We start from the raw sequence: 14,207 nt of genomic DNA, 5'->3' as shown, positions 1-14,207 counted from the left end.
TAACCTGACCCCAAAGAAGGAGCAGACAGCTTGGCTGTAAAGGTTAAAGTTTGAGGATTTTTATTTATTTTTTTGTACAAAGTAAGACTCTGATTTCATATTTCTGAATCAAAACACCTTTATCTTCACAGTATGAATTAGATAACGCAGCAGGGCTGTCAACTGATGAAACAAGAGAAAGATAATTACACTTGTTATGGTATTAAAACCTGTTAGACGTCTCTTTAAAAGTAGGTTATTTCTTACATTGTGATTCTTGGCACTGGTTCTAGAGCGAGCGAGAGCGCACGACTCCTTTATCCCGAGCAAGCAGAGGTGGAGTTTGGCCTCAGGGGAAGGGAAAAGGGCCCATCAGCCAGGGAGAAACATGGAGCTTCAGAAAAACATCCAGGGTTCCCAGCTGGGGAGAGGGCGCCTGGCTAGGGGCTGACTCAGCAGCCTGGTGACGGGGTGAGGGGAGACTGTCCATTGCAGAGCAGGGTGCTGGAGGGCAGGGTGCTGTGGGGTCGGCTCCAGCACGAGCCAGGGGATGTTACATGACAGCCCCGTGGAGCAGGCCGGGCCGTGTTACTGACAGAGACTAGCCAGGGAGCTCCTCGGCCTGCTGCCTGGCTGGTCCCAAACAGGGGAGGTGACTAACCTCTCTGCTGGGACAGGGACAGCCAGGGGGATTTGTTATGCAAACAGGCCCCTGGCAGGGCCAGCCAAAGCCCCCATCCCCCGGAGCTGGAACTGAAGCAGTTCTAGGAGCCGAGTCCACGGTGGATCCAGACATTGCCGGGCGTGCAGCTCCTAGGAACGGGCCCACTGCCGGCTAGAACCAGAGCGAACCCAGCCAGACGCTCTGGCCCTGGCTGCAGCTCAATGAAAGGCCAGGGTGGGCAGGGCTGCTGCAAGATGGAGGTGTCTGGGCCCTTGGCATCTGGGAGTGGCAGCTCTAGGCAGAGCCCTGTATGGCCAGGCCCCTGGCCCTGCTCTCACTACTAGGGGAGAGAAGCCTTTGAAGGACCCAACCCTTGGAAAGATTCAGCCAGTGGAGCTGGGTGGTGCAGGGGCAGGAGCTGGGGGGTGGGTGAGTAGGGGGAAACTGCATGTGGGTGGCCCAGCCCTCCCAAGGAGCAAACTGGGGGGCAGGAAGGGGGAACCAAACTCCAGGAGGAGAAGCTGCTAATCAGCTGGTTTCTAATCAAAAAAAAAAAGCTCAAACAAGAGAAAACAACCCACAAAACAGAAAAGCGAGTGGCTGCCTGTGGCTGGCAGAGCGCAGCCCGTTTAATGTGTCAGGAGGCGGGAGATAGGGGGGATGGGGGCTCCAGCAGCTGGCATTGCTTCACTTCTCCTTCTTCTTCTTCTTCTGCAAGAGGAGAGGATGTGTCAGTGCCCCAGCCCGCGGGTGGCTCAGACGCTTGGCAGCCCTGGCTCCAGGGGAACCCAGCACACGGGCCCGGCCTCCTGTGCCCTCGCCAAGCCCTGCGTGACTCTGGCCTAACTCGTCTCCAGGGGGCTCCTGGAGGGAGGGGGCCTGGTGGGTGCTGGTTGCTGCCCACCGCAGAGCCCCGGCCTAGTCAGTTCCTGGGCCTGCTGGGCTGAACCTGGGCAGTGTCCAGGGGTCCTCGCCGCAGGGCCGGGGCCTGGAGCCAGCCAGGGACTCACCTCATTCATACCCAGCAGGATCATGAGCTCCCGAAAGATGTTGATGAAATCCAGGAAGAGATCCACGCAGTGCCTGGGGGGACAAAGACAGGCAGGGGGGCTCAGCCTGGCGGGGGGCTCTCTGCCGCGCTGCACCCCACACCCCCCACTCACCAGCTATAATCTGTGCCCCCACTCTACCCCTCCACCAGCTGTAATCCCTGCCCCCGCTCTGCCCCCCCACTCACCAGCTGTAATCCCTGCCCCCGCTCTGCCCCCTCCCCTCCATACCAGATGTAATCCTTGTCCCCGCTCTCCGCCTTCTCAATGATGAGCTGCGTGTCGAAGAGGACGAACCCACACATGACCATCAGCCCGAGGTACAGGTTAGCCTGGTGGGGAGGAGGGAGAGTCAGGGACGAGCCCCCGAGATGCCCCCTCGTGGCTGTTCAGTGCAGTTCCCCATGAGCAGCAGGGGCTGCCGTCCCTGCCCCGGTTACTCTTCCTCTGCCCCCCAGCTAAGAGGAGACTTGGGCTATGGGTGAACTAGTGCCTGGCCGCCCTGCAGCTGGCTGGGAGGACCCAGGGCTCGCTTGCTCCGGAGATAGGGCAGATGCAGCAGGCGACGTTGCTGCCCCACAGCTGGCAGTTACCCAAACCAGCTCCAGCCTCGTGGTGGGCACCAGGCAAAGCAGCCTGGAAACATGGCCCAGCAGTGGGAGTGATGAGGGCCCGATCCTGCAAGGGGCCCCACAAGTGGGCCCAGGCGCGGCTCCAGACAGGTTCCGTCACCACATGGCCCAGGCCTGCCTCTGGGACCCGCTCCGGCTGCAGCTCCCACAGCCAGAACCTGAGGTGCCCGCCTGGCCCCAGTGCTGATGGCTGCCGCTGCTGGTCGTGGGTGGGGGGGTCGGCAGGACCCTAATGCAGGGGGGTGGGACTCACCGTGAAGAGCCAAGTGGATCCCACAAAGACGTTGATCAAGGAGAAGAGCAACATCAGGGATAGGCCAGAGAGCAGGAAACCTGCGAGAGAGACGGAGGCATAAGCCCCCCTGGCTGGGTGGGGGACGCTGGGGCGCTGGGGGGCCGGTTCTTACCTCCCAGGTACAGGAAGCTGCGGCGCCTGGCGTAGAGGGCACTCAGTGAGAAGCAGCTGAAGATCACGGCGGTGCCCAGGAAGGCCGTGGGGATGATACTGCAGGAAAGGAGAACAGGTGAGAAGAACCGTGACGGACATGGGCACCTAGCCCGGCCGCGCCGTGCCGCATGCTGCCTACCTGGGGTTGATGGTGATGCACATTTCCAGGAGAGGACCTAGGTTGGCTCCTGCAAGGACACAGGGACACACATCAGGACAGCAGACCTGCCCCTGCCCCCGCTCCCCATCATCAGCGGCCAGAGGCCACCTTGGGCTCAGAGCTTCTTCCCTCAGGCAGGTGAGAAGGGCCCAGTGCTTAGTGCAGGGAACCTCACGGCTGGACGCCTGGGTCTGCCACCAACTGCCCATGTGACTTTGCCGCCGTGCCCAGCACTGGAGGAAGAGGCCCTTGGCCCCAGGGCGAGGGGCAGTTCAGCGACGGACAGGATGGTAAGTGTCGTGGGCCCAGGCTCCCCAGGGGAGAGGCCGGCAAGGGAAGAAGGGCCCCTCTGCCCAGGAGGTTTAGGGGCAGACACCCTCCACACGTACCAGTCAGAAAGGCAAAGCCAGCCAGAATCCCCAGCCTCTTCTGCTCCGTCTCCCTGCTGTGGGGCGTGGCCATCAGCCAGATGAGCAGTCCCAGGGAGCCCAGGCCTGACAGCAGGCTGAACTGTTGGACAGACAGACCGACCACGAGAAGTTGAGCCTGGTGTGGGGGCTGGGGGAGATGCAGCACCAGCCAGGCCCATCGCGGGGAGTGCGTGGAAAGGGAGGAGGCTGCAGACGCTCCCGGTGGGTCAGGTCGCAACACAGGATACCCCCATTCTTATCCCAGCCCGGGGCTGCTCTACCTCCTGAATGCAATGGGGGGCAGCACTGACACGCCTACCCAGCTGGGGAGAAGATGCAGGGGTTGGCAGGGCACTGCCTTCAAGTGCTGGGCACTAGACAGGGGTCTGCAGCACTCCCTGGTCAATGGCTGCTCCTGCGAAGGCATTAGGACCTGGCACTGGTACCCATGGTGCCCATTCGCCAACACTCAGTCCAGGGGAAGGAGGTGCCCTCCATAAGCGAGGGATCGACGTGGCCACCGAGCACAGCCCTTACCCGGAGCAGATGGGTCACCACATTGATATAGGCTCCAGTTGCTGCCACAAACATGCAGAGAGCAAAGCTGGCATAGACCCTCTTCAGGTGCTGCTGGGTGGAGGCAGAGCTGGGGGGCAGAAAGAAGCGAATCAGTGACCACCAGGTCTCAGAGCTGCCTGCCCCGGCCTGGCCCACGGCTCCCCGCACGGGCACACTCAACTGACAGCTGAGCCAAGGAGAGAACCGCCACTGGCACCGGATGGAGCAGAAACGCTGCACCGGCCAGCTGAGGATCCCGAAGCGCTGTGCCCACGCCCCGGGATGGGGAATCTGAGGCAAAGCAATTACGTGGCAGAGCCAGGACCAGAACCCAGGAATCCTGGCTCCCAGGCCCCCGGTCCCAACCACAGACCCCACTCTGGCCCATTAAGTCTTTGCCCACGGGGATCAGGGCCCAGTGGAGCAAACCGCACACTCACATGTGGGAAAACTTGAAGAGTGCGTTGAAGTCAATGTTCCGGTTGAACACGTCCATGGCGCTAGCAGGTGGGTGAGATGCACCCTTCGCTTCGGGGAACTGCACCAGCTGAAAGAGACAGAGCAGGGGATGCACATCAGTGGGGGCCACAGCTGGACTCCGCTGCCAGAACCAGGTCCTCATGCCCGGCTCTCTGCGCTAAGCCCAGGCCGGCTGCCCAGCTCATTCCAGAGATCTGCCTGGAGACCCTCCCAGCTTGGGGGTCTGAGCATCCCGGTCTGCCCCAGCTGGCAGGGGATGCCCACCCCATCCAACCCACTGGGAGGAAGTGACCTGGAAGTGAAGAAAGAAGGAAAAGAACTGTTCTTGGGTAGGGACCGTGCCCTCCACGAGCTGGCACTGAGTGCCGGTGGCGTGTCCAGCAGGGTCCAGGGGGACCAGACCGTGCCACCTCTGCAGTCATCTGTCATCACAGACCAGGACAGAGCAAGCGACACAATCTGGCTCTGAGTCCTTGCCCCTGTAAGGGTCAGGTCCTGTCACTGCCCCAGCCCCAAGCCAGCTGGGAAGAGATTTCTGACTCAACGGGGAGCTGCCTGGCGAGGGATCTCCTCCCCCAGCCACAGAGAACACGGCTTCGCTTCGCCCCAGGCTAGCTCCCTCTTGCCCACCCTGCTCTCGGCGTGGCTCCGGAGCACAGCCGGGCAGGAGCTGTGCAGCTGTTGTGCAAACCTCTCTGAAGCATCTGGCGTCTCATTCCCCAACCTGGGGCTCTGGGTCCTGCGTCTAGATGGTGCAATTATTGCAGGCTGTTGCAGGGCTAGTCACAGGCTCCCTACGAGCCCAGCTCCCCACGGATTTCCACTTGGCAGGCGAGAGCGGCTGGAAAGTGCCTTTGTTCAAGGCTTCCATTAGCGCCCTAATGACATCCCAGGTGGGGCTGGCACAGGCGGGCAGCGCTGGGTTCAGCCACCTGGGCAGGGAGACTCCTGGCTCCCTGGCCCTAGGTGGCTCCATCCCACTTTTGCCTGGGGCTGCCACAAGCCTCCTGTCCATTAGGGAGTCAAACCCCAGCGAGAGCAAGTCTCTACGGCTGGGCTTTACTGCAGAACCCACTGTGCAGAAGCCAGTCCAGCCACTGGCTCAAGGGGCACGTCCCATGGGAGTGAGTGCCATGGGATTGGCTTGCAGCACGTTTAACGAGGTGACGATCCTGAGTGACACTTGGAGCAGCAGCCAGTGTCCCAGGGACATGGAGCTAGGTCTGGCCATCCCTCTTCCGAGAGGGCCACAGAGGATGTTTGATCCCTTTGCTGGGGCTGGTCCCCAGGGCTGTCGCTGTTGGCAGGGCCTGATGCACGCGTGCTCAGCCAGGATTTCCCAACAGATGCTCTCCTGCCCGGGAAGTTGGCTGGTCCGTGGGACTCTCAGCCCAAGCCACCACCCGTTGTGGACACAGGTCGCAGTGCAGCCGGAGGGGCACAGGGCTGGGCATTACGATGGCCAGGGGCTGGAGAACATTGACACCCTTGGGGTGTCCATGTGCAGCTTGGCAGCATCACTGGCCAGCCCAGAATGCCTAGGCTGGACAGACGTGGGTGCCAAGCCAAAGGTCCCGATTTGGCAGCGTGTGCACGGAGAGCAGAAGCTCTGGAGCAGCCTCGCTGCTGGTAGCACTGGGGGTGGGGTGCCTAACTCTCCTGCCACCGGGGCAAGGGCTGTCGGGGACTGGGGACTTCAGGCCATTCAAGACATGGTGAAGAAGGAATCGTCAGCCCGGAATAGAGGCAGATCCTGCCACAGGCAAGAGCTACCAGCTCCTGCTTTCCAGAGAGCAGGGTGATCCCCTCAGCCCTCCACTTTCCAGCAGGGTAACTTTACTGAAACCCATCGGCCTTACGTGCATGCAGGCACTCACAGGAATGGCTTCTCCCGTGGCCTAGAATGCAGCCACCTCTGAGGTGGTGCTGCGACTCTGACATCTCGCAGCACCAGCCCCGGCAGGGAAGGAGGGTCAGGACTCGGCTCCCAAGCTAGATTTAGAGTAGGACACAGCGTTTACGCCCCAGCTGCAGTGAGTCAGCGCAAGGTTCCAAACTAGGTCGGCACCTGGTGCGTGTCTGGAAGGCCCAGACGGCGGGCGGAACTCACCCGCTCACTACTCCCGCACTGGCCCACTCGGCTGGGGTTTGTCAGCCTGAGCCCCCTGACCCCATTGGGGCAGAGGGACCCGGGACTGCAGATCAGCAGGGGCAGCCAGGAGCCCTGCCTTTGGGCCCAGGAACTGGGAAAGCCAAAGAGAAAGAAGAACCAGGAAATGCCCCATCCAGAGCCCAGGAACAGCTCATGAGCCTGCCGAGCTGAGTTCAGCTGCTCCCCCACTCGACAGCCCAGCCCCGCGGAGCACTCGAGGCGAGATCTGAGTTCACACGGGTGTAACCGGGCTCCGGCTCCAGGCAACGCTCTGAAAGCAGCAGGACATGGCGTCCAATCGCCAGTGGGGACCCCCCAGGGCGAGGTCAGTAACCAGCCTGCCCAGGAGGGAGCCAAACCCAGGCTCATCAATAAATAACTAACCCGGCCGCCCCTGCAACCTTTACCCACCAAGTCCTGGCCTTGCAGCACCTGCTCTGAGGACAGCCTGAACCCCGGCTCCGAGATCCGCCTGTGCTGCCCCCATGCAGGGGAGGGGAGAAACGCTTGTGCTAGGCAAGGCAGACACCCCCACGCTGGGAAGAGCTGCTGGCACAGCCACCCCTATGACATTGCAGCCTCCCCTATGACATCATTCCCATTCCCCAAGCACTTTATTCTGCCTCCGGCGGTAGCCGGCCTGCCCGAACGAGCTAGCCAGGCCCTGCCCGAAATCCTGCAGGGGGCGGGGAGCCAAGGCCCCATGACTCCCCAGCAGTCACAGCCAGGGCTGGCTCCAGGCCACAGCGCGCCAAGTGTGTGCTTGGGGCGGCACGCTGCGCGGGGCGCTCTGACGTTGCCGGGAGGGCGGCAAGTGGCTCCGGTGGAGCCGCTGGACCAGCAGACCCTCCGCAAGGAAGCCTGCGGGAGGTCCACCGGAGCCGCAGGACCGGCGAGCAGCAGAGTGCCCCCCGCGGCGTGCCGCCGTGCGTGGGGCGGCGAAATTGCTAGAGCTGGCCCTGGTCACAGCTCTGGTGCTCCACACAGCCACAAAGAGGGCTGGCCCACGTCTCTTCCTTTTACACAGCTCTCCCATTCCTGGGGAGCACCCCCCATCTCTCCCTCCTCAGCCTTCTCACTGCCTGAGCCCTCAGCAGTCGCATGGACTCCAGCTCTGCCAGGGCGGATTTACAGTCTGGGCTGCAACACCTGGCCCGTCACAGGGCCTGTCTGGCTCTCGCCCTCACTGTTCTCCCCCAGCTCAGAGTCCGGAGGTTTCCCAGCCCCGAGGAGTCCTACACCCACCCTATGGGACTCCTCTGCTCCCTTCCCATCGGAGCTGGGGAAAGGCCTTTAACCTCTGAGTGGGCGCAGAGCTAGTAATGAGCCAAACTGCTCTGCTCTAATTGCCAGAATCTAGCCTGCCCAACTGCACCCAGCCTGGTAGCTCAACCTTCCACGGGCCTGGGTGCCTAGACCCAGCTCTGCTGCTGTCTCCATCCCAGCTGCTCCGGAGAGCCCCTTTCAGACAGTCATGTTCTGGGAGGGGGGTTAAATACCCCTTCAAAGCAGGGATCTGCTCCCCATTGGTTCTGTTGGTTTGCATCTCCCTTGTTAACTAACCAAGCAGAGCTGGAGTTGAGGTGAAGATGAGAGCAGCCAGACTGGGACAGACCAATGGTCCGTCGCCAGAGCTTCATGGGGAAAGAACAGGGCAATCGTGGCGTGATCCATTCCAGTCGTCTGCCGTTTAGGGCTGCCCCAAGCATGGGGTTGTGTCCCTGACCATCTAGGCTAATGGAGGATGGATCCATCAATTTACATCCTTTTTTGGAACTCAGTTATACTTCTGGCCATTACAACATCCCCTGGCAATGACTTCTGCAGGTTAGTTGTGCTTCCTCTTCCTTGTATTAAGCCTGCTGCCTACGAATTTAACCATGTCACCCCTGCCTTTTGTTCTGTGGGAAGGGTAAATAACACTTTCTTCACCCCACTCATGATTTTATAGATCACAGGCCCCCCCTTGTTTCTTTTTTAAGATGAGCAGCTCTAATCTTTTTAGTTTCCCCTTTGATGGAAGCTGTTCCATACCCTGGATCATCTTTGCTGCCCTCCTCTGAGCCTTTTCCAGTTCCACTAGATACCATCTGAGATGGGGCAGCTAGAACAGACAGTGTTCAAGGCACGGGTGCACCATGGATTTATACAGTAGAATTATGATATTTGTCTTGTTTCTTCTCTCTCTTGCCTAACAGTTGCTAACATACTGTTGCCCTTTTCACTTGAGCTGCAGTTTACAGAGAATTATCCACAGTGACTTCAGGATCTTGTTCGTGGGTGGTAACAGCTCATTTAGACCCCATCATTGTATATGTATTTATAGGATTATTTTTTCTAATGTGCATTACTTTGCACTTATCAATGTTGAACTTCATCTGCTATTTTGTTGCCGCGTTGTGCAATCTCTCTAACTCCCCACAGTCTACTTTGGACTTAACTATCTTGAATAATTTTGGATTGTTCACAAACTTTGTCACTTCACTGACCGCCTGCTTTTCCAGATCATTAATGAACATGTTGAAGAGCACAGATCCCAGGGCAGATCCCTGGGGGACTCTGCTGCTCACATCTCTCCAGTGTGAAAACTGACCATTTAGTCCGACTCTTTGTTTCTTATCTTTCAAGCAGTTACTGACCCGTGAGAGGACCTTCCCTCGTATCCCATAGCTACTTAAATCCTTAAGAATCTATGGGTGAGAGGCCTTCTCAGAGTCAGTCTGAAAATCCAAATACAGTATTTTGACTGGATCACCCCTACCCACAAGCTTGTCAACTCCCTCGAAGAATTCTAGTAGATTGGTGAGGCGTGATTTTCCTTTACAAACACCGTGTTCACTCTTTCCCCCGACTAACTGCGTTCATCCAGGTGTCTGACTATGGTTTGTACAGCCACCTGCTATGGTAGGTTAGGGCTTATTGGCCTGCAACTGCCAGGACCCCCTCACGGGCCCTTCTAAAACAGGGACGCTACAGTAGCGACCTGCCATCACCTGGTCCGGGGGCTGATTTCGGCACTGGGGTCCCCACCCCGTGAGCAGGTCTGCGATCCCCTATCCCGGGGGACTCGCAGCGGCTCCCAGTGACTCTGGCGGGGGAGTTCGCCCATCGCTTTGTTCCGGACCCGCTCCCGACACACCCGGCAGCGAACCCGGGAGCGGCTGCGCCAGCCGCACTGCCCGGGGGCCCCGTCTCCTCCTTCGGGCCTGGCCGGGCCTTACAGCCTGTAACGCCCGCGCTGCGCCGGACCCGCGGGAGGGGCTGGTGAGCGAAGGGGGCGGGGCCAGGACGCCTGGGTTCTCCGGGGGGGGGCGAACAGGCCTCGCGACCGGAAACAGAGCGGGAGGGGCCGCCTCAGCCCCCCGTTCGGCAGAGCGCGGCGGGGGGCCGGATGGGGGGAGGGGGGATCCGTTCGGCCGGGGGGGCCGGGCCGCTCTCACCTATCGCCTCCGTCACCGCCGCGCTCTGCTCCGTACGTGTCTCGGGCCTCGAGCGCCTGCCGCCGCCTACCACCAGGCCACGCCCCCCGCCGACGATTGGCTCGCCCAGCTCGGGGTCCCGCCTTCTCCGCCGTTCATTGGGTGTCCCTGGCCCCTCCCGACACTCGCCGTCTCCCATTGGGTAGCGCTGCGATGTTCCGTCGCCGCCACTTCCCATAGGCTGCCGGCCGCGCCCCAGGCGCCGCCATTGGCCCCCCGAGAACCAAAACAGGCGTCATTGGCGCGCGTCCACGAGTGGTGGCTCCTTCACCCTGACCAATCATAGCCGCCCAATCAGCGGCTGCCCCGCCCCCGCTGCCCTATTGGCCAGCGCCCCAGGGGCCCCCCAGAGGCCGGACCTGGCTCTGCAGGCCCCGGCCGGGGAATCCCCCTGGCGGGGGTGGGGCGCAGGATGGGGAGAGGCAGCGCCCCCTCGCGGGGTGTGGTGTCCCCCGTGCATTTCCGGCCCCCCCCCGCCGCGCCCGGTGCATTTCCGGCTCCCCCCCCGTCCCGTGCACCCGGTGCATTTCCGGCTCCCCCCCGGGTCCAGTGCATTTCCGGCTCCCTTCCACCGACCACCACCCCAGGTCCGGCGCTCCCCGGTGCATTCGCTCCCCCCCCCGTCCGGTGCCCGGTGCATTTCCGGCTCCCTCCCAAGGTCCTGCTCCACGATGCATTTCCGGCTCCCCCGGTCGCAGTGCATTTCCGGCTCCCTTCCACCTCCCCCCCAGGTCCGCGCTCCCCGGTGCATTTCCGGCTCCCCCCCCCGTCCGGTGCACCCGGTGCATTCCGCTCCCTCCCCCCCCCCCCTCCCCCCCAGGTCCTAGTCGCTCCACGATGCATTTCGGCTCCCCCCCGGGTCAGCTGCATTTCCGGCTCCTTCCACGCCCCCCCCAAGTCCGGCGCCCCCGGTGCATTTCCGGTCCCTCCCCCAGGTCCGCTCCCTCGGTGAATTTCGCCCCCCCCCCACCGTGTAACTGGTCCGTTGTTGGGGGTCCCCGCGGGTCCGTGCAGGGCGGCTGCCCAGGCTGGCACACGGTGCATGGCCCGTTGTAAACTGGAGCAGCGGGCCAGGGCCCAGGCGCAGAGCAGTTCCCCAGCCTGTCTCGGCGCATTTGGGGGCTGGCCCGGGCTGGTGCCGCAGGACGCCTGCGGTTTGCAGCGCTCGCGTTGGTATCCCGAGTCCTGCCGGTTGGGTTACCGGGAGTCCTGGGGCCCCAGCGCTCCCCGAAGAGCGAGGAGCAGGCCTGCAAAGGCCGCCGCCCGAGGGGGGCAGGGGGGTATTATTCCCTTTCGCAGCTGGGGAGCTGAGCCCAGAAGGTTAATGGCTGGAAAATCCCCGGTGCAGAAGCCTGGCCAGTCTCAGCAGGGTGTGTGTGGGGAACAGTGCGGAGGGCTTGGCTGGGCCCCTCCAGGCAAGTGCGTCTTGAGGACCCGCGGCAGGCGCAGCCTGGCCTGGCTGATTGTGCCGCTTCGAGGGCTGGAGTGAGTCCGGCCCTGCTCTGCTGCAGGCCAGTGAGTGCAGGAGGCAGGATGGGGAGTGGGTCTGTGGGGCAATCCGGGGGAGGGTGCTGGGCTGTGAAGGGACAGGGCAGATCTGTGTGTGTTGGGGCACTGGCTGGGACAGTTGTGGGGGGGCTGTGGACAGGGGGCGCTGGGCAGTTGTGGGTGGGTCTGGGGGTGCTGGGCGGGGGTGGGCTGTGTGGCCTGGCCCTGGCCCTGGCCCACCCTGAGGGAGAGGCCATGCCTGGTCAGACACTGTGCGGTTTGTAAATAGTGCCCGCTCGCTGGGCGAGGGGGCTCCTGCCATGTCCCATTGCCAGCTCCCATGCTCCATGGCAAGGGCTGGGGGGGGGGAGCAAGTGAGGAATTTGCCAGGGCTTCAAGGGGCTTTCACGCGCCCTGGCCCCAGGCAGTCCGCGTCTTCGGGCAAGTATTTTTGGCGGCGGGGGGCCTTTCAGTGCTGCGGAAGAGGGGGAGCGAGCTGAAGCCCCCGCCGCCAGGCCGCGAAATTTGCCGCTGAGGCACCCGAACCGCCGCTGGTGACGTCCAAGCAGCAGCAGGCTCCCCCGCTTTTTGCCCTGGGCCCCTGACTCCTCTGGGCGCCACTGGCCCATTGGGGCCGCAACAGATGGTTTGTGCGGGGCCACAAAGGTTATCCCGGGCCCCAGGTGTTTACTCCAACTCCTCCCGCGGGGTTCTGCAGCCCCCAGCGATTCTGGGGCCGCCTGGCTCCTTGCTCTGTGCCGCGGTTGGGAGTGTCCTTGTCCCCGCGTGCTCCAGCAGGGGCGGCCTCTCCTTTCCTAGCAGGACCGCGGAGCGTGTGCGGAGACCTCCCGGGTGGGGGCAGGGGGCCTGGACGCCTGGGTTCACCGCCCCAGCTCGGAGGGGGGGGCTACGGCACTGGGCAGTCAGGACTCCTGGGTTCTATGCGTGGCTCTCCCCTGGCAGTGCTGCGCTGCGTGCCTTGGCGGCACGCCACGTTTCCTCTCCCTTGGCCTGAGGTTCCCAGGCTGATGTTCGCATCGTTGAGGCGCTTTGAGCTCCGCGTGGCTAACGGAGAGAGGGCATAGCCCCCATCTGGCACAGAGTGCAGGTTAAGGGGCCACTGGGGCCAGCCAAAGCGAGGGGCCGGGGGCCGGTGGGGGCAGCACGTCTGGGTGAGGTGGTATAGGAGGGCGACACATCTGGGAGGGGCGCGCCGGGGCTGAGCGGTGGCAGCCGTTATGTGTGTTGCGGGTTCATGGGGGCCGCACATCTGGGCAGTAGGGGTCTCTCAGCGGGCACATCTGGGCTGCTGGGGGGCGAGCTGGCAGGAGGTGGGGCTAATAGCCGGTGGACACCTCTGGGGATACAGGGGCATCATCTGCCCGGGCGCGCGGCCTGAGTTGGCCGGGGGCTGCGAGTGCGCGCGGGGGGCGGTGCCGGGCAGGCCAGCCGCGGCAGCCGGACGCACGAAAGGGCTGAAGGCTCCCCGCCGGCCCCCCGGTGCCTAGGCGGGGATGGGGAACGTGGAGAGGCGCGGACGGGGGCGCGTGCCGCCGGAGCCCGGGCGGGCCCCCCTGGGGGGTCCGGGCTGGCTGCCCCCCGGGGAGATGCCGATGCCGGAGCCTGCCGCAGTCTGGAGGAGAGTTCGCCCTGGTTGCTGGTTAAGAGCGGGAACTCCTGCGCCCCTCCTGCCCCGGCCCCGCTCAGAACTTCTCGTATTCCTGTCCCGGAGCCCCCAAACTACCCCAGATCCCCTCCCCGACCTACTGCCCCGTGCCCCGTATCGCCCAGATGTGCCATCCGCTATTGCCCCACCTCCTCCCAGCTCGCCCCCCAGCACCCAGATGTGCCGCTAGAGAGCCCCCTACTGCCCAGATGTGCTGCCCCCATAACCCGCAACACAAACGGCTCCACCGCTCAGCCCCTCCGCGCCCCTTCCCAGATGTGTCGCCTCCTATAACCACCTACCCAGACGTGCTGCCCCCACCGCCCCCCGGCCCCTCGCTGTGCTGGCCCCATGGCCCCTTAACGTCTCTAGCTCCCACCCCCCCGGACAGCCCCATCCCCCCTTTCGGTCCCTGTGTCCCGATCTAGACACCACCCGCCGTGTCTCTGTCTCCCTCCCGCTCAAGCCCTTGCAATCCTCCCCAGACCGCCCCCCGGACAGAGCCACCCCCTGTCCCTCATTTCTCCTGCACCCCGCCGGGTTCCCCCACGTCCACCTCCCCACGTGTCCCGGGACCCTCCGCTCAGGGATTGCGCCTCTGCCTGGGTTTTGTTTGCGGCCGTTTTGTGGGAGAGGCAGGAAAGGAGGGAGCCCCCAGACTGGCTGCGCAGGGGGAGGGGGAAGCTCCTCTCTTCCCCCCCGCCCTTTAGACAGGGGAGGTCACAGAAACTCCCCCTGGTTATTTGTGGGATGTGTGGGGAGCATTTGGGGAAAACTGATGTCAGCTTTGCAGTTCGGGGGGGGGCATCCCTCGGCGCCTTGGGGCGGGGGGGCTGCTTCTGGCCTGGGGGTAGGAGTGCTGGGGGCAGCAGGCCAAGGCTGAGCAGAGTTTACAATTCGTGAGGTGGGAAAACAGCACGGGGTGGGGCATTGGGGATGGGCCCTGCGGTGGTCGGGCTCAGAGTGTTGTTGGGGGGCAGGGTCCTGTGGTGGGGGGGTTTCAGTGTGTTGTTGGGGGGGCAGGGTCCTGTGGCGGTGGGGT

The 14,207-nt window shown here is 63.0% G+C and overlaps 1 protein-coding gene across 2 annotated transcripts; it reads right to left on the bottom strand.

Annotated features, from left to right (window-relative positions):
* Positions 1–37: 37 nt before the first annotated feature.
* TMBIM6 (transmembrane BAX inhibitor motif containing 6) lies at positions 38–10,083 on the bottom strand. 2 transcript variants are annotated; one of them, XM_032785627.2, is made up of 10 exons: positions 9,973–10,083; positions 4,341–4,447; positions 3,880–3,988; positions 3,322–3,442; positions 2,912–2,960; positions 2,732–2,829; positions 2,578–2,657; positions 1,924–2,024; positions 1,654–1,726; positions 38–1,354 (listed from the first exon to the last, which is right to left on the bottom strand). In XM_032785627.2, the coding sequence occupies exons 2-10, from the start codon at positions 4,394–4,396 to the stop codon at positions 1,331–1,333; spliced, it is 711 nt and encodes a 236-aa protein (XP_032641518.1). In that variant the 5' UTR covers positions 4,397–4,447; positions 9,973–10,083; the 3' UTR covers positions 38–1,330. The 2 variants fall into 2 exon arrangements, with proteins under 2 accessions (XP_032641518.1, XP_032641517.1); XM_032785626.2 differs by lacking the exon at positions 9,973–10,083 and adding an exon at positions 4,579–4,664.
* Between the last annotated feature and the right edge of the window lie 4,124 nt (positions 10,084–14,207).

This window comes from Chelonoidis abingdonii, chromosome 26 (genome assembly GCF_003597395.2).
Source record: "Chelonoidis abingdonii isolate Lonesome George chromosome 26, CheloAbing_2.0, whole genome shotgun sequence".
NCBI lineage: Eukaryota > Metazoa > Chordata > Testudines > Testudinidae > Chelonoidis > Chelonoidis abingdonii.
This window is presented reverse-complemented; position numbering and strand designations above follow the sequence as displayed.